This window comes from Diabrotica virgifera, chromosome 5 (assembly GCF_917563875.1).
Source record: "Diabrotica virgifera virgifera chromosome 5, PGI_DIABVI_V3a".
NCBI classification, from domain to species: Eukaryota; Metazoa; Arthropoda; class Insecta; order Coleoptera; family Chrysomelidae; genus Diabrotica; species Diabrotica virgifera.
This window is the reverse complement of record NC_065447.1, coordinates 253,325,563-253,342,723: the sequence shown is the minus strand read 5'-3', so window position 1 is coordinate 253,342,723 and position 17,161 is coordinate 253,325,563. Positions and strand designations below refer to the sequence as shown.

General features: G+C 33.4%; 1 protein-coding gene across 2 annotated transcripts in view; it reads right to left on the bottom strand.

Moving 5' to 3' along the window:
- LOC114326713 (bumetanide-sensitive sodium-(potassium)-chloride cotransporter) overlaps positions 1 to 17,161 on the bottom strand; it is a 104,562-nt gene that overhangs the window by 78,161 nt on the left and 9,240 nt on the right. The window contains exon 1 of one of the 2 annotated variants that reach the window (XM_028275135.2): positions 2,706 to 3,207. The exons of the other annotated variant lie outside the window; for it this stretch is intronic. Coding sequence (XP_028130936.1) covers positions 2,706 to 2,969 — 264 coding nt within the window. The 5' untranslated portion in view covers positions 2,970 to 3,207. Of the gene's footprint in view, positions 1 to 2,705; positions 3,208 to 17,161 lie in introns of those variants that run through there. 2 annotated transcript variants of the gene reach the window in all.

Below are 17,161 nucleotides of genomic sequence, written 5' to 3'. Positions count from 1 at the left end.
CAAAAATTAGACTTTATAATTAATTGGCAGTGCGAAATAAAATACATATTACATAAAATTCGCGGGAATACCCAAGTTAATGATCTGAACATAAGATACTAAAAATAGAATATAGGTAGTATATACAGGGTGTTTCATGTAGAAAGCACATTAAACTAACCTCTAACAATAATTTACATTGAATTTTAAATAGTAACTGCCTTGCACTAAATAATGTAGGTATCTTACTTTTTTTATAAATCGAACAGAAAGTGGCAACGATCATGGGACTAGAATTAATAAATCAAATGAAGCATCAAGGTCAAAGATAGAAGAGAACAAAACATGAATAATAGAGAAAGATGACATCAAAGCAAACAAAAGAATTCAAAGAATTGAACCAGAAATATGAATGTGATTCAGAACTAGTCTATGACGAGGAAGCCATACATAGACTAGTTATAGATCATAATATGTAATGAAGCATTGAAGCAAAATAAAATACCAAACCATTGGCATAATAATCGTATTATGCCAATTTATAAAAAAAAAAGACAGAACCAAATAGGAGAACTATAGACTGATAAGTGTAGCACAAGTAATATTTAAAGTGTTTACTAAATTATTGAGAATAAATTAAGAGCCGAAATTGACAAGAACCTAGAAGAATGAGCGGCCTTCAGAAAACAGAAACATATAATGGATAAAAATTTTGCACTGAGAAACATGAAAGAAAGAAAAATGGAGACAGAGGAACAATGAAACTACTACTAGACTCTGATTCTAGATTCGTAGACTTGAAATCTGCATTTAATAGGTACAATTGGTAAAAAAATACTGGATAAATGTTTAAAACAACTACAAACTCCGAGTTAACAAATACAAGTCAATAGATACAACAAATATAATCAATATATGAAAATACTAGAGCGAAAATACAATTCATGAGAGAAAAATGGAAAGATTTTACCCTAGAAAAAGAAGTGACATATAGCTTTATCCTGAGCCCTATACTATTTATAATAATTATGGATAGATTGGATAGATGGATAGACTTACCCCTACACAAATTGAAACACTACGCAGACGATATAGTTCTTATAGCAGACAATGACAACACCATGCAAAATAATAATAAATACGTGGATACAAGAGAGATAATGAAGTTAAAAATGACAGTAGGTAAATATCAAGGAAAGCAAGACAATGAGTTTTAATATTAAAACTGCAAAGGCAATATTATAAAAACAAAGGACAAAACTAGAGGTGGTCTCAACATTTGAATACCTAGGGTGTATCTTTTGAAATGATGGAAAATACGATTTGAAGATAGCTGAGAAACAAAGGAAAGCCAAAAAATCTACTATACACTAAATAAAGCATTATACAGAAGAAAAAAATAAATAATAAAATTAAATTACTAGTATTTTTACAATTAAAGTAATTTGAAATGGAAGTATTGAGGAGAATAATACACAATACCAGGAAAGACAGAATCAGAAATGAGAAATAAGAAAACAACTAGACCAAGAATCCATAAGTAAAATAAAGAAAAAACAATTGGAATGGTTTGGGCACGTACAGAGGATGGAAAACCAAAGGTGGCCAAAGAGAATATTAGAAACTAAAAGAGTAAAGACACGAAAGAAAAGACGACCAAAAAAAGCTGGATAAATGAAATTATGAAATCAGGTACATATAGCCAGTGAAGTGAACTAGATAGAAATAAAAATGATATTGAGAAACAGAAAGAATGGGAGCAAAGAATATGCACCAAAACAATAAAAAATCCGACACCCTAACAAGTAAAAGGAGCTTAAAGAAAAATAAGAAAATATGAAGTGAAAGTAGAAAACCCCAAACAAACGAAAAGTGTGTTATACATTTTTAAATCGAAATAATAAAGTAAACAAACTAATAAAATTGAAATAAACAACAAAAACAAATTGTTGCATTCGCAGAGTATTTTATAGATGCAGTTTTGGGATCTTTCTTGTATGTTGTTGGGTTTGGATTTAATAGGTCACAATATATCTCAGGGTGTTGGTTGTGTTGAATGTTGTTGTGATGTTGTATTTTGAAACGTCAAACATGTAGCTAATTAAAAAGAAAAAACAAAATAAAATAATTCTTAGCAAAGTCAATTGAATGGAGACAGAAAATGTGAAAGAAAGAAAATGGATTTTGCAGAAATGTATGACATAAAGACGATAAACAAGATACTAAAATTAAACAAAGGTGTATTTAATAATAGTAATAATAGTTACTAGAACCTAACGATTTTTTAACAGAATCTTATCACTAAATTACAGAAAAATAGTTATCGGGAAAACACATTTCCAGGTTTAATAATTTCACTAGTTTCAAACTTTCCAATAGTAAAAAAACAAAACACAAAAATTTTGGAGACTACTTTAGTGTCTTTTATGAAAAGACAATTTGTTTATAATAATAAAAAACAATGGATATAAAAACTTGTAACCAGCACATTATTTAAATAGATATGTTGTTCATACTAATATAATAGTTTTTTAATGTTTAATAAAAGTTTAAATACAACTTCTTAAAAATAAACAGCGCATTTGTCTAGAAGCACCATTTTATTGAAATGTTTAAATATACAAACAAATCTATTAGTTCCAATCAGCATGGATAACAAAAAACAATAACAAACGAAGATTGTTTTTTATTTTTTGACAAAACAATTTAGAGTCTACTTCGCTTACCTTAGATTCTTCTCCTTCATGTAACTCCCCCAAACTGGGCCTTTTCACAGCCTTCCTCGAATTCCTGTAATTTTCTAACCTAGGTAGAGCCTCTCTGGTCAGCTGCACCAAAGACTTTTTCCTCTTGGGCACATGCAACGAATTGTTTTGATTCACCACCGGGTGTCCGTTCTTGATAGGTTCACCACTTTCCTGCAGCTGGAACCCGGTATTTTCGATACCGCGCTCGGTCTCGTAATCCCCTGAAGTAAACCGGCCTTCCATTGTCCGAACAAAATACAAAAAGTTTTTACCGGATTATCATGCTTCGAAACACGGGTTTTTCGATTGCGAACAGTTCTACCTGCTAGACCAGGTCATGAGAAGCTACTGCTTCGGTGTGTGATAGTGGAATACTGGCGTGGGTGACTGAAATATGTTGGGAAACCCGCGATACCACGAGCAATGCAATTTCAGTTGTCGAACTTGAACGGAAAATCGCGCGCTTACTAAAACCTTACTGAAACGATTTGCAGGCGGTAGTTCTTTTTATCGAGCTCAGACGCATCAGGATATAATTCAATCCTGATATAACAAGATTGTACCAAATTTAGTTTGGACGGGGAAGATAGGGGCTTTACGTGGATTTCAGAAAAGGCGATGACGGCCTCAGGGAGATTTCCGAAAAGATTGGGGGAACGGTAATTTAAAAAGCTGAAAAGTAAAGTGTGTTAAAATTTAAGGTACGAGGGGTTAACCAAATGTATTTTATGTACATATATATGAGCAATAATTTTACTTTTCAGCCACTTTTGTAGCGGTGTCTACGGATTTTTACCAAATTTGAGTATATGATTATACCTTAAAAGAGTAGCCTACATATCGTCGGCCTCGTATGAAAAGTGTCTAAGTCCAAATTAACAAATTTTACAGCAGACGAAAAAAACTGATTTAAAGAATGATTTTGACTTAAAACTTTATCTTATTTGACACAGTTACTTAGAATAGTGTCCGTCAGCCTTCTCATAAAGATAGATCTATTTTTAAAATATTATTACTTTAAAAATGGAGTTAGGCAACTTTCATTTTTAAAATAAGGGAAACTTTTGGAGTTAGGTACATTTAATAACGAAAATCATGAATAAATATGCGTAACTCCATAAAAAGTCGCCAAAAATTAACTGTGAAAAATGCTTAAGTGCCACAAGAAAAACAAATGTGGGGTTTTAAGGATAATAAATGTAGTTGACACAAAAACTATAATATGATCAAATTAAACTTACCTTCAATAAGTTTACACTATTTCCATGAAGATATGTCAGCTTATAATATTTTCTTGAAGATATAACACAGCAGCGCAGCAAAAGTACATCTAACCTCAATGAAAATCATGAACTTTGGCAAGTTTCATGTGATTCACCATTCACCCAACGCCGTGGAGTTGGGTAGAATTCTTTTTTGTGGTTCTAGTGACATCTATTGACTTTTTTGAACTTTTTTGTCTTGCTATGCGTGCCTACCATAAATATTAATCAGATGGCGCAAAAATCTCATTTTTGCTTATTTTGAGACTTAGGCACTTTTCATAATATGAGGCCAACGATATATTTTTTAACTCTCTGGGTGCTCCTGGGTCTGAGATATGCCACAAGAAAGGGTCAAAAATAGCCCTTTTTGCTCTATATTTCAAGAGCTATATCTCTCAGATTATCTCTCAGAAAAAAGTTGTAGATACCGGTAAATAAAAATATTTTAAGTACCTTTCAAATGAGCATTATTAATTTTAAATGCATATATAGTAGATTAGAAGATACAGCTGTTTAAAAATAGCCTGTTCTAAAACCGCATGTTTTATCATTTATAAACTGAAAGTACTTTTGCTTGAAAATATTAAATTGCATAAAATTTAGTAGTTTCATATGTGTAAAACAATATCTGCTTATTACATTTCTTAGTCCGAGCCTTTAACTATTTGTTTGACCCCTTAAAAATTGAGCTTGTTGCTTCATACGTAAGCCAGCACACGTTGTCGTTAATAGTGTCTCTCACATGTTTGATTATTCTGCAATATACCCAACATTCACTTTGCTCTTCAAATATCCCTATAAAATGTCTAAAAGAGTCAAATTTGGAGACCTTAGTGGCCATTCGATAGATTCCCTTCTATCTATCCACCTATCTAGAAAATAATTATTATAATTAACTAGCTGGCCCGGCAAACTTCGTACCGCCTTAGAAATATATAAAATTCTGTTCAAAGTTCAAAAAATACAAATTAAGAAAAAAACAAAAAAATAATATTGAAAATATTATGTAATATAAAAGAATTAATTTAGTTCTTTCTTCTTCTTCTTCTTTTTGTATAGACATGACTCTGTTTTTTCAATGTGCCTCTAGTTAGTTGTCGTTCCATCTTCCATCGTTTTCGTGGTTTTGGGGAACCGTCTCTCTCTGTCCTTACTACTTTATTTATGGTCATTCGGCTTATGTGGTCATTCCATTCTATTCTTCTGTTTCTTACCCAGTTATTAATGTTGTCCACCTTGCATCTCCGTCGTATATCTGTACTTCTAGCTCTGTCCCATAGAGTCTTACCATCGATTTTTCGAAGGGTTTTCATCTCCGCTGTTTCAAGCAAACTTTTTGAGCAATGTTTTAGTTCTTTCTGATAACCAATATTTTTTGCGTTGCACAAATCTACAACGATGGTGGTTTTCCATCGCTTGATTAATTTTTCATACCCGTAACATGGACACTCTTAAGTTCCAAAAAATTTGCGATTCGTTTATCGTCATGGCAAAAGCCAAGGGCACGGGAAATTGTGGATACTTGAAATCAAATGGCAAATCTGTTGGAATCATGGAAATACGCGGGATAAAGACATATCCTCTCCTTTGAATTTCTCCTTGGTGATTGTAGCCCAGCAAATTAATAATAAATTTACTTTAGAGTTACCCTGAGAAGGTAAAATGCCAATTATAAACGTCAATACTACTCTCGATACATAAACAACTACATATATTGCTGTTTACTGAGTAAGAAGTGACAACGTTAGACGCCTGGGGGGATAACTGGTCTTCCAACTGATAATTATTATTTGTCAGTTATCGACCTCAGTTACAAATTATTAAGTTAGTAATCTGGCTATTAACAAATAGGGGTAGGTGAAAAAGGGTAAAATTTCAGTGGTGTATGGTGTATGTATTTTTAATTATTCTTGTTCTTTTGACATCATAACCCTGGATTGTTCTTTTCCTGTCTAGTTATGTCCTTTACCATTGTCGTACATTCATAGTTTTCAGGTCATCTTCAATGTCAACCAACCATTTGGTTCTAGGCCTTCCTTTATTTCGTTTTTCTATCGACCTCCATTATAATATTTTCGATATTGTTCTTGTATCTTCTTGTCTCTAGACATGTCCCAGCCATAACAGTCTTTGACTTCTCACAAATCTTACAATGTCATACCCCCCATTGAATTTATTAATTTCGTGGATTCTCGATAATCCCGACGATGGCGACGACAGAAATTCCCTTCTAAATCGAAGCAACCTTTCCCGGGTTTATGTACAACAACTTTGACTAAGGTCACCATATGATCAAATACATAGTTTACGAGTCTATAAAGTACATACATACATACACACATACAAACATTCACTTTTATTTATATAGAAGAGGCAAATTTTAGATGGCTATTAAGAAATAACAGTTGGTGATAAAAAAGTGAAAATTTAGGGTTGAATGTATATTTTGATTCTACATCATATAAAATTATGAAAAAACAGTTTGTCCAAAAAAATAGAAAAAAAATTTGAGGGCAAGCCCCCTTTTTCAAGCAAACCTTCCCGGGTTTATGCACAATAACTTTGATTAAGGTCATTTTACGATCAAATGCATAGTTTGCGAGTCTATAAGGTACATACATACATACATACAAACATTCATTTTTATTTATATAGATTTCGTACCTCAACACGGTAGTATGAGGGAGCCCCAACCTGAACCACAAATCATTTTTATGTGGTATCAGATAATCCTAAAAAAATTCCAGATAACGAGGAGCAGTTAAGTTTGTCTCAAACACTCAGCCGATTTCGGGTATTGTTTTTTCTGTCATTTCTGGGGAGATTTTTAGCATGGCCCGATTTTTTTTCTCGTATAGAGCAATGTTCTTCCGAATGAAAAAAGTATTATGTATGTGGACGAAATGTTAACAATAACCTGAAAAATGTGACTCATCAAATGTTATATCTCCTTCATTATTGCTAGGAGGTAAAAGCAGGATGCTCACCAAATCACTATTTAAAAAAAAATGTGTGTGTACTTTGTACGCACGTAAGAAGTTATACTTCTGTTATATGATTTCAACGAAATAAATATACCTACTTTAAACAGTTTATTTTTATTTTATTTAAATATTAAACTAATTTTAATGCTTACCACTTTCCAAAAATAAAAAAAAGAATAGGAATGGTCCGGATTTGAAGACCTCTCAATCTGTAGCCGAATGCTCTACCAATAACGCCACCACCTCTTTGTTTATATAGTTTCTCGGACATAACGACAATTCGCGGTAACAAACAGACGAAGTGAAGTATGATAAATCTAAAAATATTTTAATAATCTTTATCTTACTCCCGAGGAAAACAAATTCAAAGATACAAAAATTATAATAAATATATTTACTAAAAACAATAATATTTTCTCACCTTTTTTGCACTGATATATACTTAACTTAGCAGATTTAGCAACTAATGCCATACTGTCTGTGTGCGCATGCGCGCAGAATAATAAAAATTCACTCCCAATCGCGCCTAAAGAAGTATAACTTCAATAAACTTCAAGATTTACAAATGTGGATATATTCATAGGTGGGTATACGAATTCCACTCTGTCTTCAGCTGGGTTGACAGAGTGGCAAATGAAAAGGTATTACAACGTTTAAAAAACAATCCGAAATAGTGAAACGGTAAAAAATTCGAAAATTCGAGTATTTTGCCCATGTCAAGCGACACCCACAATGATATGGAGTCCTTCATCTTATTAAGTAGGGCAAAATATGTGGAAAGGGGGGTCTTGGTCAAAGAAAATTACTGTGGCTTCATATCCTACGTGAATGGTTTAATCTGTATTCGTCTTTCCTCTGCAGAGATGCCATGAATAAAATTATGATAGCCAATATGATAACCAACGTTTATTTAAGACCTAATACCTTTTTACAAATAATAGTTATTTCTGTACCAAGTCAGTAAAGTTACTCTTTATCGAACGAGTCTGATATTATGAGCAGAACGAGCATAGCGATCGAGGCGAATAACAGACGAGTTCGATAAAGAGTCTTTACTGACGTGGTGCATACAAAATTTTATCGCCAACAATTTGATATTGGTTTTTTTAACACTAACTTACAATTTAAGATTTTTTTTTAAATTTTAGACGTAATAAAAATTTCATGACAGTGATGACAGATGACTTTTCAATATTGAAGACTTACTAAATCGGTAAAGTTTTGATTTATTTTATATGAATATAATTACAAAATACTACAAAATTTAAATTTTTGACATACATTTAATTAACAATGTTAATACAATACAATACAATATTTTTAATAGTAATTAAAGTAAATAAATTGTAAGTTAATTCAAATAAATAATCGATTACTGCCATCGACCACTTACATTTAATCTCGATTAATCGCGGCAGGTAAAGTAAAATTCTTCTTTCAGTACAATAAAGTGTTACTTTACTGCCGCAAATGAATACAATAATGAATGACTTTTGTGACGGTTGGCGATAAAATATTTTTAAAAAACATTATGTATAAAAATATTGGCTTAGATGACATCTTTAAATTTGCTGTTTGAAAGTTTTCAAATAAAAAGTTTTATGCAAATAAGATCGTCAGTCGATTTAAAGAGAAACACTAAACACGTGGATACATAAAACGGAAAATAGAATCAAGTGATAAAAATGAAATCATGTAAGAAATATACAGAAAAGTAAACAAAAGAAACCACTTTATGTTCTCGAAAATAGCAACTCTAATATAGAAAAATGGCGGTAACTTTCAATAGCTATTAATTTGCACCAGTTTGTAAAGTAATAAGAATGTTGTCTTAAAAACTAAATAAATAAAACTTACTTTTAAATATATAGCTGATGGTTGCCAATCAAATCAGACATTTTAAAAAAAAATCTGGTCCACACTGCTCAAAACCAGTTTCGGGGAAGGAATTTATGTACGAATTTTAGGTTTTCACAAGTACCACTCTTCAGTCATTAAGATATATAGGAATGCTGAATGAATCCATCTTCCATTTAATTGAATTTTTTTGTGTGATAAACCAAGATGACGTAATTAATTTCAAGACATGTTTTTATGGTCAATAGAGAATTTAAAAAATAATTGTAAACAGAATGAAAATGCAATTTTTATGCGCATAAAAATTATTTTTTTCTACGGCCGTGCTAAAAGAGCCACTTTCACGCACGCATTTCGTTTCCGAAAGTTCCACTTTCCCGCACGACGTGCGTGAAAGTAAATTTTACCGCACGGGGTGCGGGAAAGTAAAATACCTTATAATATGTCATTATAATATATTATAATACATGCAATAAACTAATATTTAGATATTATTTACTAATTTATTTCAAATTTATCTTATTGTGTTCATGTTTTAATGAAATTAGCGCGATTATTTCATTCATATGAGATTTTGACCAATAGAAAGCTACAGAAATCTGAATTAAATCGATAATTTTTGATAATCTCCCGTCGTTAAGTGTATTACGTCAGATGCCCTTCGTTGCTACGATAAAATACATTCAGTGACATTAATGACAATTAATATTTTAAAAATTATAAAAGTGATGACTTTCATTCGTCAAATATTTATAAAAACTGTTTGTTTAATGGTACTTACATAAATAAATTACAATAAAATTTTGGTTTTGAACAGTTTTATTCATGAAATAATCGCAACAAATTGCACTCGACCTCTGTAATTAATATAGAATTTTTGCTCTCGTGACACTTTGACATAATTTCACTCGCCTTCGGCTCGTGAAATTAAAACTGTCAAAGTGTCACTCGGGAAAAATTCAATAATTTCAGAGCTCTTGTGCAATTACTACTGATAATTCGATGAAATAAAATTATTTTGACATAATATTTAAAAGTCGGATCAGTAGACAATTACAATGGTTTTGAATCGTCGTCATGGAAACCAATATCGACGTCGTAGTAACCCATTATCATTATATTGATTATTTCATTCATAGGAGATTCTGACCAATAGTAAGCTACAGAAATCTGAATTAAATTGATAATTTTTGATAATTGCCCGTCGTTAAGTATATTACGTTAGATGCCCTTCGTTGCTACGAAAAAAAACATTCAGTGACATTAATGACAATTAATGTTTTAAAAATTATAAAAGTGATGACTTTCAATCGTCAAATATTTATAAAAACTTTGTGTTTAATTGTACTAATTTGTACTTACATAAATAAATTACAATAAAATTTTGGTCTTGAACAGTTTTATTCATGAAATAATCTCAACAAATTTCACTCGAACTCTAAAATTAATATAGAATTTTAGAGCTCTTGTGCAATTACTACTGAAAGTTTGGTTTTGACCTTGTCAAGACTTAATAAAAATTGATATAACTCTATTTTTTGTGGCTTTGTTCCAAACGTACGGCCCTAGAAAAAATATTGTTCCTAACTCATGCGGAAAGTGTCTTTCCTGCACTCGACTGCTTGCCCGAACTCCACTATCGCGTCGTTCGAGTCAACGACAGTCTCGTGCGTGAAAGTATCACTTTCCGCACTAGTTAGGAAAATAACTATTCCTTAAACAGATTATAAGATATCACAGGAAAGTGACGATGACTAGATTATCTTGGCAAACGACAAAGATTACTTAGAATACATGATCAGGAAATTCAGAAAGGACTATCAGAAATCAGGGCTAACCATAAATATGATTAAAGCAAAATTTCTGTGCATAGGGGTAGAAACAACCAAACAGCAGACCTAATTTTAGTCATGAATAACAAAATTGATGATTGGAAAAATTATACATACCTAGGAGAAACAATAAACAAACAAGGAACAGGCTGGCAGGAAATTAAGGAAAGAATATCGCACGGAAGAAAAGCAGTAAACAGATTGAATAGTATATGATGGCACAAATCAGTAAAGAAAAAAAATAGAAATATCTACAATATCATCATAAAAAGTATCGCACTCAGGCCCGGACTGGGCCGCCGGCCCACCGGCCCGCGGGCCGGTGCGCCTTTTGCTTTCATTCATATTCCATTAAAAATTTAAACTCTGAAATTTTTTTAAAACTTTACACAAAGATTCCTTGAAGCAAAGATCAATTAAGCATAGTGTGGTTGCAAAATACAACATGTATCAGGTATCAGGTAATCAAAGTCTAGCACACATAGCTCGAAAAAGGCATCCAGTGTTTTGTGTTAATAGCTTAGATGTGACGCGCGGCGCCCTCGAAGACCTTCGGGCGCCTTTCGCCTTACTATATTATACATACAGGATTGTTGCGCTCCAGAATCATACATAACGAAGCCAGCGGATACAAAAAAATATAACTCGTATCAGTTATCAGATAATCAAAGGCCAGCACACATAGCTTGAAAATGACATCCTGTGTATTAAGTTAATAGCTTAGATACGACGCGGGGCGCCCTCGAACACTTTCGGGCGCCTTTTGTGGGTATCATTACCCGCCGTTTCTGTTATAATAATATAAGAGTGTTACATCCTACAATTAGCTTAAAATATACAGGTACAGTTTTCAGCAAACATAGCTCGAAAATGGTATCCAGGGTTTTGTGTTAATAGCTGAGATGTGACACGCGGCGCCCTCGAAGACCTTCGGGCGCCTTTCGCCTTACTATATTATACATACAGGATTGTTGCGCTCCAGAATCATACATAACGAAGCCAGCGGATACAAAAAAATATAACTCGTATCAGTTATCAGATAATCAAAGGCCAGCACACATAGCTTGAAAATGACATCCTGTGTATTAAGTTAATAGCTTAGATACGACGCGGGGCGCCCTCGAACACTTTCGGGCGCCTTTTGTGGGTATCATTACCCGCCGTTTCTGTTATAATAATATAAGAGTGTTACATCCTACAATTAGCTTAAAATATACAGGTACAGTTTTCAGCAAACATAGCTCGAAAATGGTATCCAGGGTTTTGTGTTAATAGCTTAGATGTGACACGCGGCGCCCTCGAAGACCTTCGGGCGCCTTTCGCCTGACTACATTATACATACAGGATTGTTGCACCCCAGAATCATACATAACGAAGCCAGTGAGTATAACAAAATACAACTCGTATCAGATAATCAAAGACCAGCATATATAGCCCGAAAATGGCACCCAGAGTTTTATGTTAATAGTTTAGAAACGACGCGCGGCGCCCTCGAAGGTCTTCGGGCGCCTTTTGTAAGTATCAATATCCGCTGTTTATATTATAATATAAGGCCGTGAGAGCCAGAGTGGCCTAACAACTCTGGAACAAGCACTCAAGCTCTGGAAAAATGGCATGGGAATTCCTCTCAATGACGAGACCACATTATACACTTTATGTTTCGCTGATGACCAAATTCTGATTGCTCAGGATCATGACGACTTACGTTACATGACGTGGAAGCTAATAGAAGAATCTAACAAATGGGGCCTCGCAGTCAACATTAAGAAAACTGAAGCCATGTGTATTGGAGGGACAAAGCAGTCCATTACATTAGATGATGGGGTAGAAATTAAACACTGTGATGAATACAAGTATGAAGATAACTCAAGATGAGATACTCGATGCTGCTAGAAATGAAAGAAACATACAGGGTAGAAAAGCGATATCCATGATGAACGGCATTCTGTGGGACCAAACAATATCTAAATCGAACAAACAGATCATATACAATACCATACTTAAAAGTGTAAACAAAAGTCTCCACAAAATGGAGACCTTACGAAAATGGTACGGCCATATACAGAAAATGCCAGATGACAAGATCCATAAACAGATTTTGGCGTGGACACCACAAGGGAGAAGGGAAAGAGGAAGGCCGAGAAGAAGCTGGAGGGAGAGAATTGAAAAAGAACTAGAGGAAAGTCCAGGTCTGTGATTAAACAGAGAAGAATGGCGGTTATAAGTCGGAAGGCGTCTGTAAACCGATAGTAGTAGTAGTAGTAGTAGTAGTAGTAGTAGTAGTAGTATATTATTCTGTAGCAGTAGTTGAAAAATTACCCACACGTTTCAAAAATTGGTTTCGAGTCTCCAGAGAGTACCAAAGAATGTAACGGATTAAAAGGGATAGGCACCTACTGGGAAACTGAAGCTATATTTTTGTGGCATCTTAATAAGTTTATTCCAAAGTAAACTTAATATAACGAGCAAAATGAACTAAAGCACAGGATATCAAAAGGTAACCGAAAAGTCGACAGTTTAAAAAAAATATTATAGTCAAAGTACCTATCGAGAAAGACGAAAACCAGAATATACAAAACCGTAATAAGAGCAACAGTCACCTACGGATGTGAGACATGGGTGCTAAACAAAACAAGAAGAAATGATAGAGAGGTGGGAACGGAAGGTACGAAGAGCTATTTTCGGGGGAAAAATACAGAAGAAGGTTGGCAAAGAAGAACCAATCAACAATTAAGGATGCTTTACAACGAACCAAGTATAACAAGATACACAAAGGCACAAAGCATCAGGTGGGCAGGTCATGTCGAGAGAATGGATAGAGCAAGAATGCCAAGGAAGGTACTGCTAAGTAGGCCAGTTGGGACAAAGAGACGAGGTAGTCCAAGAAAAAGATGACAAGAAAAGTTTCAGAACGATATAGGATCGATGGAAATTACAGACTAGAAAGAAAGAGAAAGCGAAAAATAGGATACAGTGGAGAACCATAGTGCAGCAATTTTTACATAGAAATTAAATAAAATTAAATATAAGACATTAGTATATACTACCATGTGTATTATATAAAATTGTAAAGTTGTAATTGTAAAATTGTAAAGCCCTAGGCCCACAAGGCCTGTAGTGCATATTAAATAAATAAATGAAACTTAATATAACTTAAAAAATTTACAAGTAATATTCAATGCATTAGGATTTCAAAAAAGTTTAGGAGGGGGGGGTGGTCGGGCACCTTAGTTCAGAGATTTGGTTGGCGCCTTTTTTAGAATTTGGGTTGGCGCCTTTTTTAGAATTTGGGTTGGCGCCTTTTTGATGAGCCAGTCCGGCCCTGATCGCACTCTATGTATCGCAGAAACCTGGAGATGAGTAGAATACGACAAAAACGAGTCAATGCTATATGCATTATATTTTTGGCGAAGGTCATGTAGAATATCCAGGCGAGAGAGAGAGCAGGAAACGAAAGAATAACGGAAAAGACAATTGTTCAAGATGTATAAAAGTAACAATTAAAGTGGTACGAGCATATAGCTAAAATGGGGAAGGAAACATTACCGAAGATGCCATTAGAAACCCTCAGAAAGAAGAACACGAGCAAGACCGTGTCTGTTTTCTCTTTAGATCTAATTTTTTGTTAAATCATAAAGTAAATAGAATAGGGCTATGCATCAAATAGGACAGACAAATGACCTCCAAGACTTTGCTGGTACATTCGCACTCTTTGTCGAAATTTCCTATGACTATTTTACATAAATGTGGATGAATTTCGTTAATACAGCCTTGAATTTCCTCCTTCACAAGTATCCACGCTTGTGAAACGTATACAAAATTTAGAAAACAGCATATTAGCTGCTCTTATTCTAAGCCTTAAATTAATATTTTTGCTACGGAGAGATACCTTAACCTTCATTCATGGTGAGCTTGATGTCTACCTAAATGACTCTTTTTTATTTTTAATAAATGAACTACCTTGGTAATCTAGTTGTCCACATATGAACATTTACTCTGTCTATAGGTTTATTTTCTGTAACAAGGTTGTCCTTGTATTATCTTTTTTCATAAAAATTTATTACCATATATTTAGAGTTTTTGAGATTTATTTTTATAGCTTAATCTTTCGCGTTTAGTATTTGAAAGAGCGTAAATATTTACGAGTTCTTGTTTTGATACTGCATCACCATTATTACGAGAAGTCATCAATGACATCAAAAACACAAAAGAGGTCAAAGCTACTGGTCCAGAGAATGTCCCATCGTTTGTGCCATTGATGTAATGGTTTTCGTTAATCTAATAAATCAGACTGCCACAATCCACAGGCAATGGCTGTAATCGACCTGTCACAGAACAGAGCCTCTCTTGTTCCTAGTCCTCCTCTAAATCCAAACGGGGTGTTATCTATACTTTCTAGTTTTTTTTTATAGTCTTCCATGTATTATTTTCAGAAATATCTTATATTCACCTTCAGACATTAGGAAGCTCTCAGACCAAATGCAATACATACAATAAAATTCATACGAAAAATGTTGCACAGTTCATAATAGCGTACATCTGTTTATACTCAACAAAGATAACGTCCCATAACACATTTTATCATTATGTAGAATACAGGAGCGTGCCAATTTTGGAACTTCCGAATATCAATCAGTATTTGAAATGTCTTCAAGCGAAAAAGATGTTATTGTAGCTTGGCAATTTTTAAGAAGATGTCAGAGAAAAGAAAGAAAAATGCGTCGATGACGCACCCACTGAATGCATTTAACATTATTCATAGTCCAGCAATTGTTTTACATGAACAGACATGAACATTTTTGCTAGGAGTGTTTTTTTTTATAAAATTACTTACTTTTTGAGTTATTTGCAAGAAACCGTATAAAAATGTGTTTTTTTTTAATGAACATATTTACTCTCAAAAACTCGACACGTTTTAACTTAGTGAAAAAATGCTATAGAACAAAAATTGCTTAAAATTACGTAGTTTATCCATTTCCGGCCTTATTTTGAACGTATAATTTTCACCCTCGGGAAGGGATGAAACTTGCCCCACATGCTACCTACTTACATATGTCTATGAGAGATTTTCATGTTATTTTAAAGGGTTCTTTACAAATTTATAGGTTTTGCAATATTTTACCGTCAGCATTAACTTTAAAAATATCACAAATTTTTATTTATATAAAAATTGTTTTTTTATATATTATTAAAGAAAGAAATATGAAAATAAACATGGAGAAAACAAAGATAATGGTCATGGGAAATGAGGATAAACAAGTAAATATAGAGATAAATAACCAGAAATTATAACAAGTAACAACATATAAATACCTGGGTGTGAAAATATAAAATGGAGGAAGATCAGAAGAAGAAGTCAACGAAAGGATAACCATGCCGTTCAGAATCTACTACAGCTTAAACAGAGCATTCATTGGAAAAAAGGAGTAAGCAGCAGGATGAGGCAAGGATGAGGCAAGATGAGGACAATGATAGAGGTATATAAAACGATCTTCAGGCCAATCCTTACCTATGGTAATGACAGCTGGGTGCTAACACAATCATCGAAAAGTAGAATAAACTCAATGGCCATGAAGTACCCAAGAAAAGTAAAAGGAATTACAAGACGCGATAGAATAAGAAACAGCATTGTAAAGAAACATAAGAAACCCTTTAAGGGTCGTTTAAACACAGCGATAAATCAAACAACTTATCAAGGTCAATCGAGTTGTTGCAACTTATCATTGTGTGTAAACGGTGCATCGCACAACTTATCAAAGTTGGAGTTGGGTTGAAGGTGGTATCGCATTGAATCGCAGCGTCTAAACAGTGTTTCAACTTGTCATCACAACTAGTTGCTGTGACTTATCGTTGTGTTTAAACGACGCTTAAGAGAAGAACACAACTTGGACTGAAGCGAAGCGAAGGGCTAAGAATAAACAAGAGTGGAGACGATTTGTATATGATATAGATACATGAAATTTATTTTTTAAACACCTTGCACCGTTAAGTAGAAAGATTTAGATTATGTTATTATGAACATATAAAATTATTTACTACTTGGACTAAAGAAAAATGGGATCTGTGTAACAATTTAATAAATTTAAATTATACTAGAAAATAACATGTTTTTTTTCTCTGATTCTGGCCTTAATTTAGAACTAGAACCTTTAGCCACGTAATTGGATAACTTATCACTAACTCAGATGTAATGTGTAGTGTGTGTGTTGAGTAAGTGTCTTGTTACTTTGCAAAGTCGACGTCATTGTCTTTGCAAAGAGACGCTAATTGTATCCGAACGTCTGCGGTCCAACATAGTTAGAATCTCTAAAAAAATGATTTGTCAAAAAACTGTAAATAGGTATTAATCTGTAAACATTAGATAGATAAGTCAACAAGCACGTTTATCCTTTTAAGACTTTTTTACGTTTATTTTGTAAGTAAACAAATCATTGTAAAAAATTGAATTAAATAAACGTATTATTATCTCAAAACTTAAATAAATTTATCCTATTATC